This window comes from Nycticebus coucang, chromosome 22, assembly GCF_027406575.1.
Source record: "Nycticebus coucang isolate mNycCou1 chromosome 22, mNycCou1.pri, whole genome shotgun sequence".
Taxonomy (NCBI): Eukaryota; Metazoa; Chordata; class Mammalia; order Primates; family Lorisidae; genus Nycticebus; species Nycticebus coucang.
The window spans coordinates 49,521,102-49,544,114 of NC_069801.1; the positions used below are offsets into that span (position 1 = coordinate 49,521,102).

At 45.3% G+C, this 23,013-nt stretch overlaps 2 protein-coding genes across 2 annotated transcripts in view; one reads left to right on the forward strand and one right to left on the reverse strand.

Moving 5' to 3' along the window:
- The window catches only part of GPX7 (glutathione peroxidase 7), a 263,667-nt gene that overhangs the window by 95,580 nt on the left and 145,074 nt on the right, over positions 1-23,013 (forward strand). The window lies entirely within an intron of this gene.
- On the reverse strand, positions 776-21,506 carry LOC128575142 (cytochrome c oxidase assembly factor 7). The gene is made up of 3 exons (XM_053576533.1): positions 21,232-21,506; positions 13,298-13,438; positions 776-2,006 (listed from the first exon to the last, which is right to left on the reverse strand). Exons 1-3 carry the CDS (start codon positions 21,335-21,337, stop codon positions 1,558-1,560), a joined length of 696 nt encoding a protein of 231 aa, XP_053432508.1. The 5' UTR covers positions 21,338-21,506; the 3' UTR covers positions 776-1,557.

Below are 23,013 nucleotides of genomic sequence, written 5' to 3' on the forward strand. Positions count from 1 at the left end.
CGAGGGCAAGTGAGACTCTGTCTCAAAAAAAAAAAAAAGAAAAAGAATTTTAAAAAGATAAAGTGGTGTTCTTATTAAAAGGCACAACTAGGGCGGCGCCTGTGGCTCAGTGAGTAGGGCGCTGGCCCAATATGCCAAGGGTGGCGGGTTCAAACCCAGCCCCAGCCAAACTGCAACAAAAACATAGCCGGGTGTTGTGTCGGGTGCCTGTGGTCCCAGCTGCTCAGGAGGCTGAGGCAAGAGAATCGTGTAAGCCCAAGAGTTAGAGGTTGCTGTGAGCCGTGTGACACCACAGCACTCTACCGGAGGGCGGTACAGTGAGACTCTGTCTCTACAAAAAAAAAAGAAAAGGCACAACTGGCCAGGCACAGTGGCTCACGGCTATAATCCTAGCACTCTGGAAGGCCAAGGTGGGTGGATTGCCTGAGCTCATAGGTTCGAGACCAGCCTGAGCAAGGGTGAGACCCCATTTCTAAAAAATAACCGGGCATTGTGGCGAATGCCTATGATCCCAACTACTCAGAAGGCTGAGGTAGGAGAATCGCTTGAGCCCAAGAGTTTGGGGTTGCTGTGAACTGTGATGCCATGCACTCTCCTGAGAGCAAAAAAGTGAGACTCCGTGTCAAAAAAAATAATAATAAAATAAAAATTAAAAAAATAAAAGACACAACCATGTTACTCCCCAAATCACTGCTGGGTGAGAAAAAAAAAAGAGGTTTAACAACTACCTACCTGGAATCTGGAGAGAACACTAATAACACAAACTATAAATTAATCAAAATAGTTTATTCACAGGGACAATTAAAATGGTTCAGTTCCAGGGGATAAAATGTCACAGAGTCCTTGCTTACCAATTCCTAGCTGAAGTTGTCTTGGGAATAATCTGCTCCCTCGGCATGATGGGCAGTGCCAGGTGACTACACTGGAGATGCTAATTTTCAGCTGTGAATGTCTCTTCCAGAGGAAGGCAGGCTTAGGTTTCATCTGTAGCAACCTAAAGCCTAACAGCCTTTAACCTTTGTTGTAAGTCCTTCCTGATTTCTATGAATTTACTGAAAGATCTAACTCTTAAGGCAAAAAGCAAGCCTACATCAGTCATTATATAAGTCAGAGGTGGTGGTTACGACTATTTAGCTGTTCTTAGCTCAAGACCTCTATTACCTAAATCAAGATACTTTCTGATTTTCAAGCCCTCACAACTAAACAATGATGATGATGATGATGACAATGACAAACGGCTGATGTCAGGCCCTGTGGCTGCTGTTTTCCAGTTTGCTGCTATCCACCCCCAACCCTCATCTCTATGGCTCTCTAGTTTGCTCTTATTTTTCACAGAGTTTCAAGAGTTTGAAAATTAAGATCTGGGTATCTTCACAGAACATACTCAGATAAAGGAACGGACTGAAATAAACACTGCAGGCTGCATTCCTGCGAGTAACACTCTGGGGCAATGGATCTCTGTAACCAGTGCTACTGATTCAGATAGGGCTGTATCAGGCCTCAAAAACAGGCAGTGCCAAGTCTCATGCTGTTGCCTGGGAGGGAAGATGGGCCGTATTACCCAAACGTTAAGGGCTGGATGTTTTTCTGCTGTTCTTTGTGTAGCTGCTGGGCCCGATTTTTTAGCAGCTCAGCCTTGGCCTCATCCTTGTCGACACCATCCCCCAGCTTGTACATGCGGCTGGCATTGGCACAGGCCCAAACATGGCCCAAGTCACAGGCTTTCATCGAGTATTTACATGCCAGGCCCATGTCTCTGGGAAAGCCAGAGGCACCCTGCAGAAACATGGCACTGAGGTTGAAGCAGCTGGAGGCATAGCCACCATCACAGGCTCTTGTATAGTAGTCCCTGGCCTTCCCCACGTTGGGCTGGCCATCCTCATTGACCCGTCCATCATGTGCCAGGAGACCAACATTGTGACATGCTTCTAGAGACTTCTTTCCAGGCTTTTCACATGCCATCAAAAAGTAGCTGAAAGCAGCTTTCAGGTCCTGGGTCAGTCCACCTGGAAGGAAGGAAAGCAAAGAAAAATGTAAATTTATCCCATGGCAGAACCTGATTATTTCTGGCCAAGGTCAGGAGAACAATTCCTGAATAAAGTCCACATACTATGAGCTCAGGTAGCATGAAAGGAAAGTAGCCTGGCTTACCGCACAAACTTTCCATCTTTTTTAGCCACAGAGTCGTTTTTTTTTTTTTTAATTTTGCCTTCACTGGCTTTCAATAGTCTTAGTTTGAAGTCTTTTTTTTTTTGGAGATAGAGTCGCAAGCTGTCATCCTGGGTAGAGTGCCATGGCATCACAGCTCACAGCAAATTCAAAGTCCTGGGCCCAAGTGATTCTTTTGCCTCAGCCTCCCAAGTAGCTGGGACTACAGGCATCTGCCACAATGCCCAGCTATTGTTTGGCCAGGACTGGATTCAAACCTGTCGGCTCTGGTGTATGTGGCTGGCGCTCTAGCCGCCTGAGGTACAGGTGCCAAGCCAAAGTTTTTTTTTTGGCCGAGGCTGGGTTTGATGGTATATGGGGCTGGTGCCCTACTCCTCTGAGCCATAGGCACCACCCCAAAGTTTTTATTTTTATTTTATTTTTTCCTTTTCTTCCTTTAGTGATTCTCTTGCCCTCAGCCTCCCAAGAGGCTGGGACTACAGGTGCCAACCACAACAACCAGCTTTTTTTTTTTTTTTGTAGAGACAGAGTCTCACTTTATGGCCCTCGGTAGAGTACCATGGCATCACACAGCTCACAGCAACCTCCAACTCCTGGGCTTAAGCGATTCTCTTGCCTCAGCCTCCCGAGTAGCTGGGACTACAGGCGCCCGCCACAACTCCCGGCTAAACAACCAGCTTTTTTTGGTAGAGACAGGGTCTCACTCTGGCTCAGGATAGTCTTGAACCTCTGAGCTCAGATAAACCACCTGCCTGGGCCTCCCAGAGTGCTAGGATTACAGGCACACCCAGCCACAGCCATGGAATCTTATTTAAATGATATCTTATGAGGAAGCCCAAAGGTAAGGGAGGTAAAATTTGAAATGATAATATCTACTTCATGTGGTTATAGCGAGAGCATGGCATCTTTGTAAGCTCTTTATTTTTTTGAAACAGAATCTCACTATGTCGCCCTTGGTAGAGTATTGTGGCATCACAGCTCACAGCAACCTCCAACTCCTGGGCTTAGGCGATTCTCTTGCCTCAGCCTCCCGAGTAGCTGAAATATAGGCGCCCATGACAATGCCTGGCTATTGTTTTGTTGCAGTCTGGCCAGGGCCAGTTTTGAACCTGCCACCCTGGGTATATGGAGCCGGTGCCCTACCCACTGAGCCACAAGTGCCGCCCTAAGCTCTTAATTAAATATTTTTTAATTTAAACATATGGTAGGGGCAGCACCTGTGGCTCAAGGAGTAGGGCGCCGGTCCCATATGCCGGAGGTGGCGGGTTCAAACCCAGCCCTGGCCAAAAAACCAAAAAAAAAAAAAAAAAAAAAAATATGGTAGGCTGGCCCTTTCTATCCACAGGTTCTACCTTTGCAAATTTAAAACATTAGGGGAAAAAAAACCTGCCAAAAAAATACAACAATAAAAATAATAATACTAAGTTTAAAATACAATATAACAATTATTTACAGAGCATTTACATTGTGTTAGATATTAAAAGTAATCTAGAAATGATTTAAAGTATATGGGAGAATGTGTGTAGGTTATATACACTATGAGCTCATGCCTTTTTTTTTTGGCCGGGGCTGGGTTTGAACCCTCCACCTCTGGCATATGGAGTTGGCGCCCTACTCTGTTGAGCCACAGGCGCCGCCCGAGCTCATGCCTTTTTGTATGAAAAACTTAAGCATCCTCAGATTTTGGTAAGGTTAGGATTGGGGTCCTGGAACCATTTCCTATAGATACCAAGGGACAACTGTATACTGACTGTCTGTTAGTTGCCAACTGCTGAGCTAGGTCCTGAGAACAAAGGGCACTGTCCTGCTCTTTGTGGATCTTCTGGTCTCATGAGACATGAGTCTTTAAAAAAAACACAAAAATGTCTGATTGCAAACAAGACAAGGGTATGGAGGAAAAGTTAGGGTGCGATGACCCTTGACCTAGACTAGGAAATAAGGACAAGGAAAACTTCTTCAAAGAAGGGATATTGGTGCTATGATACAATAAAAAAAGGGAAAACAGGCCCAGTGGGGTGGCTCACGCCTGTAATCCTTGCATTCTGAGAGGCTGAGGTGGGCGGACTGCTTGAGCTCACGAGTTTGAGACCAGTCTGAGTAAAAGCTAGACTCCGTCTCTACTAGAAACAGAAAAATTGAGGCAAGAGAATTGCTTGAGCCCGAGTTGAAGGCTGCTGTGAGCTATGATGCCGTGGCACTCTCTACCCAGAGTGACAGCTTGAGACTGTCTCAAAAAAAAAAAAAAAGAAAGAAAAGAAAAGAAAAGAAAAAAGGGAAAACAAAATTTGAGTGGGGTATTTTCCAGGTAGGGGGAACAGCACACAAAGAGAACAAGAGCCATTGTGGCTAGAATCCAGAAATTACTACATGAGGGAGGCCAGAAAGGCAGGCTGAGGCCAGAACATGCTGGGTCTGGTGGGTCATATTAAGGATTCTGGATTTAATCTTGAAAACAATGGGAAACTGCTAACAAGTAATTTTAAATAGAGGTGGTGGCAGAACTCACTTCTTTTTTTATATTTATATTCTTATTTATTTATTTATTTTAGGTTAATGTCAGGGTACAGACAACAAGGTTACAATGTTTGCATTTGTGAGATAGAGTCCCTCTTGTAGTTGTGTCTGGCACCCAAGAGGCATAACATATACCCTTACATTGTGTCCATTAAATGGGAGCACACCCACCCCCTACTTTCTTCCATCTCCCCCTTCCTTTGTTCCCCTCCCCACAACTTGAATTGAATTGAGCTTTTCTCTTGGGCCCACTTTTTTTTTTTTGGAAACAGAATCTCACTATGTGGCCCTCGGTACAGTGCTGTGGCATCACAGCTCACAGCAACCTCCAAATCTTGGTCTTAAGCAATTCTCTTGCCTCAGTCTCCCGAGTAGCTGGGACTACAGATGCCCGCCACAATGCCTGGCTATTTTTTTTTTTTTTTGTAGAGACAGAGTCTCACTGTACCGCCCTCGGGTAGAGTGTGTGGCGTCACACGGCTCACAGCAACCTCTAACTCTTGGGTTTAGCCACTTGAGCCACAGGCACTGACCCCACAATTCTTTATTAAAGTAATCATTCCAAATCTTAGAAATAACCATGATTTTCATTAAGCAAACACCATTCCAGTCATCTTTGTTGCGTGTGTTTTCTTTTCTTTTTTTTTTTGTAGAGACAGAGTCTCACTGTACCGCCCTTGGGTAGAGTGCCGTGGCGTCACACGGCTCACAGCAACCTCCAACTCCTGGGCTTAAGGCGATTCTCTTGCCTCAGCCTCCCAAGTAGCTGGGACTACAGGCAAGTTGCGTGTGTTTTCAAACTAAATGCTGATTGGCTGAATGGATACTAGATAAAAGTATTTTGAAAAATTAGATCACAGGCTTGGCACCAGTGGCTCAAGTGGCTAAGGTGCTAGCCATATACACTTCAGCTGGCGGGTTCGAATCCAGCCCAGGCCCACCAAACAACAACGTCAGCTGCAACCAAAAAATAGCCAGGCGTTGTGGTGGGCACCTGTAGTCCCAGCTACTTGTGAGGCAGAGGCAGGATAATCATTTGACCGCACAAGTTGGAGGTTGCTGTGAGCTGTGATGCCACAGCACTCTACCCAGGGGGACAGCTTTAGGCTCTGTCTCAAAAAAAAAGAAAAGAAAAATTAGATCACAGATGTTATTTATAGATTAAAAACAAATTTTTTAATTTTTTTTTTTTAGAGATGATTTGTTATCCAGACTAGAGTGATCATAAGTCACCGTAGCCTCAAACTCCTGGGCTTAAGCAATGCTCCCACCTTGGCTTCCCAAGTAACTAAGATTATAGGCTCAAGCCACTGCATCTGGCGTAAATGAAAATTTAACTTTTTATTTTACTTTGAATTTATTGGAAGAAAACCAAACTGCTGTGAACTCCTCTCTCTGGAGATGCGTATGAAGCCCGCCCAGGTGTACCAGGCATTAGTATACATTTTTCTCCTCCTCTACTGGGCAGTATCTAGTTCACTGGTTCACTGTATACAGCAGATACTTAGGAACACTTCAGCAAAAATACCAGTAATAATAAGTGTGAATGTACATCATTAATTACATAAATTTTTCTAGTAAGAGAAGGAAAAAAATAATTTCTTTAATAGCAAACTCAAAGTCTTTGTAGAAAATATAGTAAATATGGCATAAAAACAAAAGGAACCCAAAACTTTACCAAGACACCAATCTGGAAATAATCACAAAGAACATTTTTGTTCTTAAACACTTATATATAGCTGAGTTCACACCATATGTAATTTTTTGTATACAGCTTTCTTTTTCTTTCATTCTTATTTATTTATTTATTTATTTATTTTGTTATTGTTGGGGATTCATTGAGGGTAATGAATGAATAAACAATAAGCCAGGTTACACTGATTGCAATTGTTAGGTAAAGTCCCTCTTGCAATCATGTCTTGCCCCCATAAAGTGTGACACACACCAAGGCCCCACCCACCTCCCTCTGTTTTTTTTTTTTTTTTTTTGAGACAGAGTCTCACTGTGTCACCCTCATTACGAGTGTCGTGGTGTCACAGCTCACAGCAATCTCAAACTCTTGGGCTTATGCGATTCTCTTGCCTCAGCCTCCCAAGTAGCTAGGACCAGGCACCCACCACGATGCCCGGCTATTTCTTTGTTGCAAGTTGGCCGGGGCCAGGTTTGAACCCGCCATCCTCAGCATATGGAGCTGGTGCCCTACTCACTGAGCCATAGGCACCACCCTAAAAACATTGGGTTTTTTTCCTTCTCAAGGTACTCTTGGTTGAAAAATGACCAGATGCCCCAGAGTAAGGTAAGTGTGAAACAAAGTTTACTGAGGAAAGAAAGGTTTACAGAGCAAGACACAGATTTACAAAGCAAGATAAGTTTACCATAGACAGCACATGGATCCCACTGCCATAGCAACTAGGCAAAGAGGCCTAGAAACATTCATTGTTTTTATTATTTAATTTTAATTTTTTGCAGTTTTGGACAGGGCCGGGCTTGAACCTGCCACCCCCGGTATATGGGGCTGGTGTCCTACTCCTTGAGCAACAGGCGCTGCCCAGAAACATTGTTTTAAAATGGGCATGAAAGTAACTATATTTGAGCTGCTACTCTTGGCACATAAGTTTGTTTGTTTGTTTGCTGGGAGATAGGGTCTCCCTCTGTTGCCTAAGCTGGAGTACAGTGGCACGATCACAGTTTACAACAGCCTTAAATCCTGGGCTCAAATGATCTATCTCAATCTAGTGAGGAGCTAGGATTACAGGACTGTGCCCCCATATCCAGCTAATTTTTTATTTTTTTTTTATAGAGATGTGGGTTTCACTACATTGCCCTGGCTAGTTTTGATTTCCTGGCCTCCAAGTAATCCTCCTGTCTTAGCCTCCCAAAGCAGTGGGATTATGATCTTGCACATAACCTTTATTTGCATTTCCAGTGGCATGTCCTTTTGCTCCAGGAGGCAAAATGAAATTCCTGTTAATGCTAAATTTTCTTTTTTTTTTTCCTTTTTTATTTTTTGCAGGTTTTTTTTTTTTTTTTTTTTTTTTTTGGCCGGGGCTGGGTATGAACCCGCCACCTCCAGCATATGGGGCCGGCGCCTTACTCCATTGAGCCACAGGCGCCACCGCTAAATTTTCTTTAAAATAGAGACTGGGGGGCGGCGCCTGTGGCTCAAAGGGGTAGGGCGCCAGTCCCATATGCTGGAGGTGGCGGGTTCGAACCTAGCCCAGGCCAGAAACTGCAAAAAAATAAAATAAAATAAAATAAAATAAAATAAAATAGAGCTTGGGGTGGTGGGCAGGGATGAACAGAAATTGGTTAATAGGCACAAAAACACAGTTAGGGTATTACAGCATGAGTGAATGACCACTAGACAGATAAATTTAAATGTTAATTGGGAGTCTTTATTAGACTGGCCGGCCAACTGTCTCCCTAAGTTAGGGGAGTAGCCCTGACCAGTTGGGGTGTGGGTTTTTATAAGGTATGGGCTAGGGGCTGGTTGAGCTGATGCCAGTAAGCTGCTGGATTTTACAACTGGCCTTTACAGAAGCAGACCTTGCAGGTGCAGTTAGCAGATAAGCAAACAATTTTGTTTTTTTTTTTGAGACAGAGCCTCAAGATGTCACTTTGGGTAGAGTGCCATGGCATCACAGCTCACAGCAACCTCCAACTCCTGGGCTCAAGCGATTCTCCTGCCTCCGCCTCCCAAGTAGCTGGGACTACAGGCGCTGCCACAACGCCCGGCTGTTTTTTTTTTGTTGTTGTTGCAGCTATCATTTTTGTTTGGCGGCCCGGGCTGGATTCGAACCCATCAGCTCAGGTGTATGTGGCTGGCGCCTTAGCTGCTTGAGCCACAGGTGCAAACAATTATTTTTATTTTTTTATTATTATTATTATTATTTTTTGTAGAGACAGAGTCTCACTGTACCGCCCTTGGGTAGAGTGCCATGGCGTCACACGGCTCACAGCAACCTCTACTCTTGGGCTTACGCGATTCTCTTGCCTCGGCCTCCCGAGCAGCTGGGACTACAGGCGCCCGCCACAACGCCCGGCTATTTTTTTGTTGCAGTTTGGCCGGGGCTGGGTTTGAACCCGCCACCCTCGGCATATGGGGCCGGGGCCCTACTCACTGAGCCACAGGCGCCACCCTATTATTATGTTTTTAGTAATGTGTTTTTTTTTTTTTTTTGTGATTTTTGGCCGGGGCTGGGTTTGAACCCGCCACCTCTGGCATATGGGACCAGCGCCCTACTCCTTGAGCCACAGGCGCCGCACTATTATTATTTTTTTAGTAATGTGTTATATTCAATTGCTAAGAGAGATTTTATTTTTTATTTTATTTTATTTTTTGCAGTTTTTGCCCAGGGCTGGATCTGAACCCACCACCTCCAGTATATGGGGCCGGTGCCCTACTCCTTGAGCCACAGGCACCACCTGCAAACAATTTTTAAAGACGACAAGTTCAGTAAATTTTTATTTCGTTTCTTCATTCCTTCCTCCTCCCCTAAAGGAGTGTTATCACCATTTTAGGGCCACAGTGACTTCAGTGAATTCTTGTCCCGTTTCCCCCTGCCTCCCCTATTCCTTGTTAGTGGGGAGTAGGGGGATAACTGGGCTCCCCGAAAATGGCTGTGGCCATAATGAGACATGTTAGACCTCAGCTGGTGTTGTCGTCAGTGTTGTTTTTTCCTCAGCACAAGGCAGAGGGAGTAGACCTGGGGGCAGAGCAGGTGAGCATTTGTAGAACAATACTGCCAGATAAAGTAACTTGTTTGGCCATCCTGTGGAGCCCTGCCTGGGACTTCCTGGGAAGGAGTGGCCTGAGAGTGCAGTCATGGTCAAAGGGGATACCTGTTTCAAGGGCTCAGCACCTGTAGCTCAGCAGCTAGGGTGCCAGACACATACACCAGAGCTGGCGGGTTCAAATCTAGCCCAGGCCTGCCAAACAACGACGACTATAACAAAGCAATAGCCAGGCATTGGGGAGGGCACCTGTAGTCCCAGCTACTTGGGAGGCTGAGGCAAGAGAATTGTTTAAGCCTAAGAGTTTGAGGTTGCTGTGAAATATGACGCCATGGTACTCTACCCAGGGTGACAGCTTGAGACTCTGTCTCAAAAAAAAAGAAATACAGTTAGATGGAGGCTGGGCACAGTGGCTCATGCCTGTAATCCCAGCACTCTGAGAGGCCGAGGCAGGAGGATTGCTTGAGCTCAGGAGTTTGAGACCTGGCTGAGCAAGAGCAAGACGCTGTCTCTAAAAAAATAGCAGGGCATTGTGGTGGGCACCCAACTACTTGTGAGGCTGAGACAAGAGAATTGCTTGAGCCCAAGAGTTTGAGGTTGCTGTGAGCTAGGATGCCATGGCAGTCTAGCAAGGATGACCAAGTGAGACTGTCTCCCCCCACCCAAAAAAAATTCAGTAACGTTGCAGGATACAAAATAAACATACAAAAATTAGTAGCATTTATATATACTAATGATAAACTATCTGAAAAAGAAATCAAGAAATAATCCCATTTATAATGTAATAAATAAAAACCTAACACTTAGGAATATGTTTAACCAAAGAGGTGAAAATCTAGACACCAAAAACTACAAAACATTGATGAAAGAAACTGAAGACACAAATAAATGGAAAGATATCTCATGTCCATGAACTGGAGTAACATTTAATATTATTAAAATGTCGGGCGGCGCCTGTGGCTCAGTAAGTAGGGCGCTGGCCCCATATGCCGAGCGTGGCAGGTTCGGACCCAGCCCCGGCCAAACTGCAACAGAAAAATAGCCGGGCGCTGTGGCAGGCGCCTGTAGTCCCAGCTGCTCGGGAGGCTGAGGCAAGAGAATCGCGTAAGCCCAAGAGTTAGAGGTTGCTGTGAGCCGTGTGACGCCACGGCACTCTACAGAGGGCGGTACAGTGAGACTCTGTCTCTACAGAAAAAAAAAAAAATGTCCACAGCACTCAAAGCAATCTACAGATTCAATACAATCTCTATCAAAATTCTAATGGCATTTTTCACAGAAATAGAAAAAAATCCTAAAATTAATGTGGAACAAAAGTCCCAAATAGTAAAAGCAGTGATGGACCTTATGATAAGTGAATAATACATGACCTCTCTTAGAGGTGGAGTATAAATAAATTGAATTTCTAGAATCAGAGAATAGAACAGCGGTTGCCAGAGGTTGGTGGGTAGAGGAAACAGAGAGATACTGATCAAAGGGTACAATGTTTCAGTTAGGCCAGACCCGTAAGTTCTGCAGAGCTAATGAAAAGCATAGTAATTATAGTTCACAATACTCTATCACATACTTGAGATTTGCTGAGCAAGTAGAACTTAAAATGTTCTCCCCACATATACACACAAACACAAAACTATGTGAGGTGATAGCTATAATTTGCTTGATTGTAGCAATCATTTCACATTGTAAAATGTATCAAAATGTAACAGTCTGGTGTAGGAGTGTGTGCCCCAGTCCTGCTACCCCTAAGGCTGAGGCAGGAGGCTCATTTGAGGCCAAGAGTTCAAGGCCCAGGTGTGCTATGATCACCTCCATGAATAGCTACTGCATTCCTCCAGCTTGGGCAACATACTAATATCTCATTTTTAAGCACAAAATTTTAAAACAATTAAATTAAATAAAAAATTTAAAAAAATCACACTATATACTGTAAATATAAAATATTTGTCAATTATACCTTAATGAACCTGGGGGAGATTAAAAATATAAAAATGGGGCGGCGCCTGTGGCTCAGGGAGTAGGGCACCGGCCCCATATGCTGAGGGTGGCGGGTTCAAACCCAGCCCCGGACAAACTGCAACAACAAAAAAAATTGCCGGGCATTGTGGTGGGCGCCTGTAGTCCCAGCTGCTCGGGAGGCTGAGGCAAGAGAATCGCGTAAGCCCAAGAGTTAGAGGTTGCTGTGAGCCGTGTGACACCACAGCACTCTACCCGAGGGCGGTACAGTGAGACTCTGTCTCTACAAAAAAAAAAAAAATTAAAAATAAAATAGAGACTGGCGGCGCCTGTGGCTCAAGGAGTAGGGTGCTGGTCCCATATGCTGGAGGTGGCGGGTTCAAACCTAGCCCCGGCCAAAAAACACAAAAAAATAAAATAAATAAATAAATAAAATAAAATAGAGACTATCATAGACACCATGTTTGATGTGAAAGCAGAAGTAGTCCGTAGACTACTAAAAAGACATCCTCATCATCAAACTTTCTCTAACACCTTTTCTAACCTACCTTGGCTGGGCACTGCAAACAAGAGATGAGCAAATCGTACCCTCAAGAAGCTCATGATATAGCGGATGGAAGAAACAGTGGCCTGTCAAAGGTCACGGCCCTATTTGTAATGGTTTAAAATATGACCATAAATTCTTTGATATTCCTTCCTTTTCAAGGGGTGGAATGTAAGTCCTTTCCCGTTAGTATGGGCTAGATTCAGTTACTCACTTCTAATAAATAGAATGTGATTGAAATAAACATTGTATGGTTCCAAAAGACCATTATTCTCTATCTGTTCTCTCTTGGATCACTTGCTCTGGGAAATGCCAGATGTGTCATGAGGACACTTAGGCAGCTCATGAAAAGAACCATGTCACAAGGCCGGGCGCAGTGGCTCATGCCAGTAATCCTAACACTTTAGGAGGCTGAGGCGGGTGGATCGTTTGAGCTCACAAGTTTGAGACTAGCCTGAGCAAAAAAAGCAAGAACCCATCTCCACTAAAACAGAACAACTGAGGCAAGAGAACAGCTTGAGCCCAAGAGTTGGAGGTTGCTATGAGCTATGATGCCACAGCACTCTATCCAAGGCAACAGCTTGAGACTCTGTCTCAAAAAGAAAAAAAAGACAACCATGTCACAGGATCTGAGCTCTCCTGATAACAGCTGCCAAAGAACAGCGGCTTTTGCCATTAGCCATGTGAGTGAACTGTCTTAGAATTGGAAACTCCAGCTCCAATCATGCCTTCCAATGACTGCACCCTAGCTCCCTGGCCAAGGTCTTAACTGCAACCTCATTAGATACAGAGGCACCCAGCTAAATCATTCCCATTCCTGACCCACATACACTAGTGCAATAATTTGTTATTTAGTAACAGATAACTTAAACACTATTCCAATGATAACTACAATTAGAACACAAGGAGAAAAGATAAAAGGAAGGAAAGATAGAATTTAACTTTTTTTTTTTTGGCCGGGGATGAGTTTGAACCTGCCACCTCCGGCATATGGGACCAGCGCCCTACTCCTTGAGCCATAGGCGCCGCCCAGAATTTAACTTTTTAATCAATTAAAAATTACTGATTTCTTATTCTGTGCTAGGCATGTGCTGATGCCTTTACCTACGTTATCCTATTTAATCCTCACAACAACCCTACAAAGCAGCTATTATTTCCCTCCAACCTACACTGAGGCACAGAGCTAGCATGGATGTCTCCCAGGGTTCCATTACTTGCACATAGCATTACCTAAGGTTTGCCTAACTTGAAAGGCTGTGCTCCTCCCCCATCACTTTGCTGAATTATAACTCTCCAATATGCCTACACGGCTTCTCCAGGGCTGTGAGGAGAGTGCTTAGTGAAGCTCAGGTGCGTCACTGACATGGAAGCCCTCACCCCCCTTACCTTTTCCAGTCACATAATAGGCTCCTAGTTTGTAGCAGCTTTCGCTGTGCTTGTTATCTTCACAGTTGAACTTCAATACTTTGGCAGCTTCAGCAAAATTCTTCTGGATCCCTTCCAAATAGTCCACCAGCCGATAGCAACCTGTGAGGAGAGAGTAAGAGCTGCTCCTCACATCTGGGGGTGCTGCCTGCCAGTGGGGAAGGCCAGGTTTGGCAAACTGACTCTACTACAAAGAACAGAGGTGGTGTTCAGCCATTCCTACAAATGGGACAGTCTTCCCTTAGCCACGAACTGAACTATGTATGGAATGGGGAGACCTGGCCCCTGCACTGGCTGCTCGCCTGTCAGTCCTCCTTCCTGTCAGCCAGGCCCAAACACCTATTGCTTTCCATGGTTGAAACTGCTAGCTTCGGAACCTCTCATGAAGTTCAGCAGTGAAAACACTGAAAACCAAAGGAATCCCGGGCTTTGCAGCAGTAAGAATGGGGACACTGTGATGACTGTACCTTACTCCTCGGCCAGGGTGGGAATGTGAAGCCCAAAGAGTAGAAATGGCAGCTTCCTCGGTCGTCTCTCAGTCCCAGAAAGCCTCTCTCCTTCACATCTCTCCCCTCTCCCTTCTTCCTCATTCCAAACAACACGACATATCTCTCATTCCTTTTCACTCCACACATATTTAAGCATCTCTATGCCTCTATGTACCAGACAAGGTTAAACTTTACAAACTAGTGGGGGAAATACAATCAGAAGTCCTCAAACTTTTTAAACAGGGGGCCAGTTCACTGTCCCTGAGACCGTTGGGAGGGCCGGACTATAGTTTAAAAGAAAACTATGAACAAATTCCTATGCACACTGCACATATCTTATTTTGAAGTAAAAAAAAACAAAACGGGAACAAATACAATCACACCGCCACATGTGGCCCGCCGGCCGCAGTTTCAGGACCCCTGGTTAGGTTATTAAGTATGGAATGTCCAGTTTCCTTAATCACTAAGTTTGACAGTTGGTATCTCTGACATTTCACTCTAACACTCTGTAGCAACCTCCAACTTCTGGGCTTAGGTGATTCTCTTGCCTCAGCCTCCCAAGTAGCTGGGACTACAGGCGACCACCACAACACCCAGCTATTTTTTTGTTACACTTTGGCTGGGGCTGGGTTTGAATCTGCCACCCTCAGTATATGCGGGGCCAGCGCCCTACTCACTGAGCCACAGGTGCTGCCCAACACTTTTTTTTTTAATGGTGAAGGTACAACTTCATTCTTTAAAATGCACCTTTTAGCTTGTGATTATCTTTCAAAAAATTTTTAGAGCAATTTTTGTGAAACCATGGATAAGTCAAAAATTTGTGTTATTTTTGTAAATTTATTATTTATTATTATTATTATTTTTTTTTTTTTTTGCAGTTTTTGGCCAGGGCTGGGTTTGAACCCACCACCTCCGGCATATGGGGCCTGCGCCCCACTCCCTTAAGCCACAGGCGCCGTGAGTTCCGGCACAGACAGCTTGAAATATCAACAAAGTGTTTGGGAAGAATGTGGCTAATGAACATGCAGTACGTCAATGGTTTAAGAAGTTCTGTTCTGGTGATTTTTAAACTTGAAGATGAGCCACACGGGTGACCTAAGACCAAGGTGGATAATGATGAGAAGAAAGCTATAGTGGAAGTCAATCCATCTCAGCCTACATATGAATTACCAGTGAGGTCTAATGTTACTATTCCAACAATATTGGACCATTTGAAACAAACTGGCAAGATAAAGAATACATGGGATGGGTACCACATGAATTAAATGACTGTCAGAACAGAAATCATCTTGAAGCTTGCCTTTTTCCGCTGTCACAACATACAGGCAAACCATTTCTACCATTTCTGTTATTGTTATGTCTGGTGGACTGGATTCTTTTTGACATTCGCAAGCATTTGGTACAATGGTTGTGGCAGCCAATGGCTGGAAAAAGATGAAGTGCTGAAACACAGTCCAAAACTGAATATTCATCAAGAAAGCTAATGGTGTCTGTCTGGTGGTCCAGTGCTGGTATCAGTATCCCCTATATTCTCATGAAAGGTGGTTAACTGATTACAGTGGATGTTTACTGCACTCACTTAGATGAAATGATGAGGATGTTTGTGAGTAAGCAGCCAAGACTGGTCAACAGAAAAAGGCCAAGCTGCTTGCAAGACCACATGTCCCAAAAAACAATACTGCTCAAAGTACAGAAGTTGGACTTTGAAACTGTCATCCACCATACTCACCAGACCTTGCACCAAGTGACTACCAATTCTTTCAGGGTTTGGATCACTTCATTTTTTTTTTTTTTAGACAGAATCTCACTATGTCACCCTTGGTAGAGTGCCGTGACATTACAGTTCACAGCAATCTCAAACTCTTGGGCTAAAGCGATTCTCTTGTCTCAGCCTCTCAAGTAGCTGGGACTACAGGCGCCTGCCACAACGGTCGGCTATTTTTTTGTTATAGTTGTCATTGTTGTTTGGCAGGCCAGGGCTGTATTTTAACCTGCCAGCTCCGGTGTATGTAGCCAGCACCCTAACTGCTGAGCTATGGGTGCCAAGCCTGGATCACTTCTTGCAAGGAAAAATATCCAATTGTCAAAAAAAAAAAGAAAAGAAAAGAAAAAGAAAAATATTCAATTCTCAACGAGCTGTGGAAAACACCTTTCACAATTCCATTGACTCTCTCCAAGCTTCTTTGCTGCTGTCATAAGCAAGCTACCATTACGATGGCAAAACTGTTTTGATAGTTTGGGTGAATGCTTTTGATTGATCATACTGCTTCTCGGACGGCGCCTGTGGCTCAGTGGGTAGGGCGCCAGCCCCATAAACCAAGGGTGGCAGTTCGAACCTGGCCCCGGCCGAACTGCAACAAAAAATAGCTGGGTGTTGTGGCAGGCGCCTGTAGTCCCAGCTACTCAGGAGGCTGAGGCAAGAGAATCGCCTAAGCCCAGGAGTTGGAGGTTGCTGTAAACTGTGACACCATGGCACTCTACCGAGGGCGATAAAGTCAGACTCTGTCTCTAAAAACAAACAAACAACAACAACAACAACAGAAAACCATACTGCTTCTTGTTTAAGATATAACAAACTAAATTTTTGATTCAAAACTGGACATTTCGGCTTGGTGCCCATAGCACAGTGGTTACGGCATCAGCCACATACATTGAGACTGGCAAGTTCGAACCCAGCCCAGGCCAGCTAAACAACAATGACAACTGCAACAAAAAAATAGCTGGGCGCTGTGGCAGGCACTGGTAGTCCCAGCTACTTGGGAGGCTGAGGCAAGAGAATAACTTAAGCCCAAGAATTTGAGGTTGCTGTGAGCTGTGTAGCACTCTACTGAGGGTGACATACTGAGACTCTGTCTCAAAATAAATAAATAGGGCAGCGCCTGTGGCTCAAGGAGTAGGGCGCTGTTCCCATATGCCGGAGGTGGCAGGTTCAAACCCAGCCCCGGCCAAAAAAACCACACACACACACACAAAATAAACAAATAAATAAAAATAAAATAAAATAAATAAAACCCCAAAACCAAAATCGGACATTTCATATTTAAGTAAATGAACAAGATGTACTTAAACAGTAATAAATGCTACAAGTGAAACAAAACAAGATGATGATGAGCTAGTCTGCTGTGCATGTTGGGGGAAGGGTTAACAAAGACTAGGCGATCAGAGAGAGCCTCACTGAGGACTGTGATATATGAGCTGAGACCTGAATAATGAGAAAGGTCTAGCTATTTAAAGACAACAAAATGGGAAAGGGGGTAGTACAAAGACCTAAAAGTGAGAATAAGCTTGGCATGAATAAGCTATAATGTGGCTCAATCAAGGAGTAGGATAGAAAATGAGAGAAAGATTGGGACCTATCACAGGGCCATAGAGAACACAGGGAGGAGTATTTTATTCCAAGTATAAAAGCAAACCACTGGAGGGCTTTTTACTTAATTAATTTTTATTTATTTATTTAAGAGATGGGATCTCGCTCTGTAACCCAGGCTGAAGTGCAGTGGCCCGTTCACAGCTCACAGCAACATCAAACTCTTGGACTCAAGCAACCCTCCTGCCTCAGGACTCCTGAATACCTAAGACTATAGGCCACTTGCCACCATGCCTCGGTCCACTGGAGGGCTTTAATAAGGGAAGTGATATGATCCCATTTGTATTTTTTTTTTTTTTTGTAGAGACAGAGTCTCACTGTACCGCCCTCGGGTAGAGTGCCGTGGCGTCACACGGCTCACAACAACCTCTAACTCTTGGGCTTACGCGATTCTCTTGCCTCAGCCTCCCGAGCAGCTGGGACTACAGGCGCGCGCCACAACGCCCGGCTATTTTTCTGTTGCAGTTTGGCCGGGGCTGGGTCCGAACCCGCCACCCTCAGCATATGGGGCCGGCGCCCTACTCACTGAGCCACAGGCGCTGCCCCCATTTGTATTTTTTTTCTCTTTTTTTTTTTAGAGACAGAGTCTTACTTTGTCGCTCTTGGTAGAGTGCTGTGGCGTCACAGCTCACAGCAACCTCCAGCTCCTGGGCTTAGGGGTTTCTCTTGCCTCAGCCTCCCAAGTAGCTGGGACTACAGGAGCCTGCCACAATGCCTGGCTATTTTTCTGTTGCAGTTTCGCTGGGGCCGGGTTCAATCCTGCCACTCTTGGTATATGGGGCTGGTGCCCTACTCACTGAGCCACAGGCGCTGACCTTTTTTTCTTTTTTTAGAGACAGAGTTTCATTTTGTCGCCCTCAGTAGAGTGCTGTGACCGTTTCAGCTCATAGCAACCTCCAGCTCCTAGGCTTAGGCGATTTGCTTGCCTCAGCGCTCGGCTATTTTTTGTTGCAGTTCGGTCAGGGCTGAGTTTGAACCCGCCACCCTTGGTATATGTGGCCCTACTCACTGACCCACAGGCACCACCAGTCCCACTTGTATTTTTAAAAGATTACTCTGTAGGCTCGGCGCCTGTGGCTCAAGCGGCTAAGGCGCCAGCCACGTACACCTGAGCTGGTGGGTTCGAATCCAGCCCAGGCTCACCAAACAACAATGACGGCTGCAACCAAAAAATAGCCAGGCATTGTGGTGGGCTCTGTAGTCCAGCTACTTGGGAGGCAAAGGCAGGAGACTCACTTGAGCCCAGGAGTTGGAGGTTGCTGTGAGCTGTGACGCCACCGCACTCTACCAGGGTGACAGCTTGAGGCTCTGTCTCAAAAAAAATAAAAATAAAAAGATTACTCTGTAGGTGGCACCTGTGGCTCAAAGAGTAGGGTGCCGACCCCATATACCAGGAGTGGCGGGTTCGAACCTGGCCCCAGCCAAAAACTGCAAAAAAAACCCCAATTACTCTGTATGTTTGTATATGTTTGAATGAGTATGGAGGAAGTTAGGTGTGTGAGAAGATGTAACTGGACACTGACAACAAGAATGTTACTAACATACACTTAATATAACAAAACAAAAATTAAAATACCAGTTTGAGAGTAGAAAATGGATTTTAAGGGAGGTAGGGTATAAGCAGAGAGATAGGTTAAAAGGCTATTTCAGTTGTCTAAGTCAGAGAGTGTGACTTTCAAGGAAACTACTATTCCAGTTGCTGTAAAAACTGTAGCCTCTTCTTGGTTCTTCATCTAAAGTGCCACAACCAGTCCTTCTCACAGGTCCACCCTTACCCTGCTGCTCTGTATATTCTCCACAGTACACTACCATAAACTGCTCCTCAAACAACATGTATGGCTCTCCACTGCCTTTAGAACAAAGTCTAAATTCCTCAGCCCGGCAATTAGGGCCTGACATACTATGGTAATTCTGACTACATCCTAACTTGAACCAGCCAAAAGATAGCACTTTCTTCTCCCACCATCCACCCTGTTTAATCAACACTTGCTTATCCCTTCAGACATCCCTGTGAAGTTTTCTCTAAACACCCTGCTCCTCAGTGACCCCAATTCTTCATAATTCTCTCTATACTAGGGACATGGACCTGCCCTCAAAGAACTACCCCAGGTTCTGGGCAGCACCTGTGGCTGAGTGAGTAGGGCGCTGGCCCCATATACCGAGGGTAGAGGGTTCAAATCTGACCCCGGCAAAACTGCAACAAAAATATAGCTGGGCATGGTGGCGGGTGCCTATAGTCCCAGCTACTCAGGAGGCTGAGGCAAGAAAATCGCCTAAGCCCAAGAGCTGGAGGTTGCTCTGAGCTGTGACTCCATAGCACTCTACTGAGGGTGACAAAATGAGACTCTGTCTCTAAAAAAAAAAAAAAAAGAGGCGGCGCCTCTGGCTCAAGGAGTAGGGCGCCAGTCCCATATGCCGGAGGTGGTGGGTTCAAACCCAGCCCCGGCCAAAAACCACAAATAAAGAAAAAAAAAAAAAAAAAAGAACTACTACAGGTTCTTTTAAGCCATCAAACTGCAGAGCAACTCTGTGTTATGGTTATGCTATATATACATGTGGTTATATATATGACTTTCAAGGAATAATATATATATAATAATATATAATGCTATATATATATTATGGTTAGCTTCAAGAAATAGCTATGAGGCTCAGCGCACATAGCTCAGTGGTTAGGGCACTGGCCACATACACTGAGGCTGGCGGGTTGGAACCCAGCCCGGGCCTGCCAAAAAGCAATGACAACTACAACAAAAAAATAGCGGGGCATTCTGGTGGGCACCTGTAGTCCCAGCTACTTGGGAGGGTGAGTCAAGAGAATCACTTAAGCCCAAGAGTTTGAGATTGCTGTGAGCTGTGATGGCCACCGCACTCTACTGAGGGTGACATAGAGACTGTGTCTCAAAAAAAAAAAAAAAAAGAAGAAATAAATCACTATGGGCCAGGCATGGTGGCTCACGCCTATAATCTAGCACTTTGGGAAGCTGAGAAGGGAGAATTACTTGAGGCCAGGAGTTTGAAACCACACTGAATAAAACAGTGAGACCTCATCTTTACAAAAAATAGAAATATTAGCTGGGCATTGTAGTGCATGCCTGTGGCCTCAGCTACTCCAGTGGGTGAGGCAGGAGGATGATTAGAGTTCAGAAGTTCAAGGTCACAATAAGTTATGGTGATACCACTGCAACTCTATCCCATGCAACAGAGCAAGACCCTGTTGAAAGAAAGAACAAAAGAAAAAAAAAAAGAATAAAAGGAAGGAAAAGAAAAGGAAAGAAAAGAAAAAAGAGAAGAGGCCAAGGTCAGGAGATTGAGACCAGCCTGAGCATGGACAAGATCCCTGTCTCTAAAAAAAAAAAAGACAAAATTAGCCAGGCGTGGTGGCACCTGTCTACAGTGCCAGCTACTTGGGTGGCTGAGGTAAGAGGACAGCTTGAGCCCAGGAGTTTGGCGATGCAATGAGCTATGGTGTGACTACAATGTAGCCCAAACAGCAGAGCAAGACCCCTTCTCCACACCACCATCCACTCACACACTCAAGTCAACCCAAAGTTTACGCAATACATAGGGCACATTTGTGCTTCAGGACCTTTCACCAGCCGTTATCTCTGCCTAGGACAGATCTGCACGGTTCACTCCCTTAGCTTCAAGGATTTGTTCAAATGCCCTCCTGAAATCCTGATACCCTTCACCCAGTTCTTTTTTTCCACACTTACTACTCTCTGACACTATAATTATTTCTTTATGCTTACTGACAGATTCCCCCACTAGCATGTAAGCTACATGAGGACAGGAAATTTTATCTGTTCACTGATGTTTCCCCAGTCCCAATACCTCAAAGCACAAACACGTCTCTTCTCTCCCGCCCCCGCCTCCAGGTACTCTCCCGCTGCCAGCCCCTCCCAACCGCGTCCAGACGCGTCCTCAGCCTGCCACGTGCCCCTGCCAGGTTCCCTCAGAAGTCACTTTCGCGACCTCTCCGGGTTCTGAGCTCCCCGTTGGGTTCCCACGTGTCCCCAGGCTGCGCTGGCGGCGCTCACCGTCTGGGTCCTTCTCGCGATAGCACTGGTAGTTGCATTCCACTTCCAGGTTCTCGAGAAAGGACTTCACCTGCTCCTCATCCTGGAAGTCCACCACGCCGGCCATGGCTCCGGCTCGCAGGGGTTACCCTGGCGCCCCGCCCCTGCAGTCGCGTGAGCAGAGAAGGGGGCGGGTCGTGAAGGGGCGGGGCGACGTCGTCTGCGCTCATCCCGGGATTCCGGAAGGCTAATAGTAGCGAACCTGGACTTCCCAGCAGTTCTCGCGCTGTTTCAGGATTAGGCAGTCACGCTTACCTCTATAACCCTGTTCCTAAAACAGTTGTTTTGTAGCATCTTATTGATGTCTGCATTGTAGCCTTGGTTTTGTGCTTACATTCGTAATTCCTTGGTGCCTACTGTATGCCACATCCGGTGCAGGGTTCTAGGGATATGATAGGTAGAAAGTATAGCCCCTGCTTTAGAAGAGCTTGCAGACAGGGCTGCGCCTGTGGCTCAGTCGGTAAGGTGCCGGCCCCATATACTGAGGGTGGTGGGTTCAAACCCGGGCCCGGCCAAACTGCAACCAAAAAATAGCTGGGCGTTGTGGCGGGCGCCTGTAGTCTCAGCTACTCGGGAGGCTGAGGCCAGAGAATCGCTTAAGCCCAGGAGTTGGAGGTTACTGTTAGCTGTGTGATGCCACGGCACTTTACCGAGGGCCATAAAGTGAGACTCTGTCTCTACCAAAAAACAAAAAAGAGCTTGCAGACAATAGACATTGTCTATTCATTCAGCAAAGGATTTTGAGCTCTTTCTGTGTGCCATGTGTAATTGGACGGACCAATAATCATTAAATTGGTACAAAGGGCAATGAAAAATCTATTTCATATCTATATTCTTCTCAGGTCCATCCGGGGACGCCATTGTGAATTAATCTTAGCAATAAATGGCCTTGAGATGATGACTAGAACACAGCAGTAGAGGTTATAGTAACGTCACTGTGATAATAGCTTATGTTGAACTTTTACCTTTTTAGATTTCTTTTAAGAGCTTAATATGAATTAGCTTATTTAATTCTCACTGTGATGGTCACTGGGGAAACTAAGGTACAGAAGGGTTAAGTAACTTGTTCAAGGTCACGTAGGGAGTTAATATGTAACACATATATATATATATATTTTGTGTGTGTGTGGTTTTTGGCCAGGGCTGGGTTTGAACCCGCCACCTCCGGCATATGGGACCCGCGCCCTACTCACTGAACCACAGGCGCCGCCCTAACACATATTTTTTTAATAAATGCATGGGGTAGAAGAGGAACATATCAAGGGGAGAAGGGGGCTGTGCCCGTAACTCAGTGGGTAGGGCGGCCACATACACCCAGGCTGGCAGGTTGGAACCCAGCCAGGCCAGCTAAACAACAATGACAACTGCAAAAAAAAAGGGAGAAGGAAGAGGAGAGGAACTTCACCAATATTTTTTTTTTTTGAGACAGAGTCTCAAGCTGTCACCCTGGGTAGAGTGCTGTGGCATCCTAGCTCACAGCAACCTCCAACTCAGGCTCAAGTGATCCTCTTGCCCCAGTTTTTCTCCTTTCAGTGGAGATAGGGTCTCAATTTTGCTCAGGCTGGTCTCAAACCCGTGGAGTCAAGCAATTCACCCACCTCAGCCTCCCAGAGTGCTAGGATTACAGGTGTGAGCCTCTGCGCCTGGCTAGGAACTTCACCTATTTTTTGCTTTGTTCTGCTCTGGCTAAGAATCATCATTTCCATAAAGCCTACGCAGAAAGCTCATCAAAGAGAGTTCCTA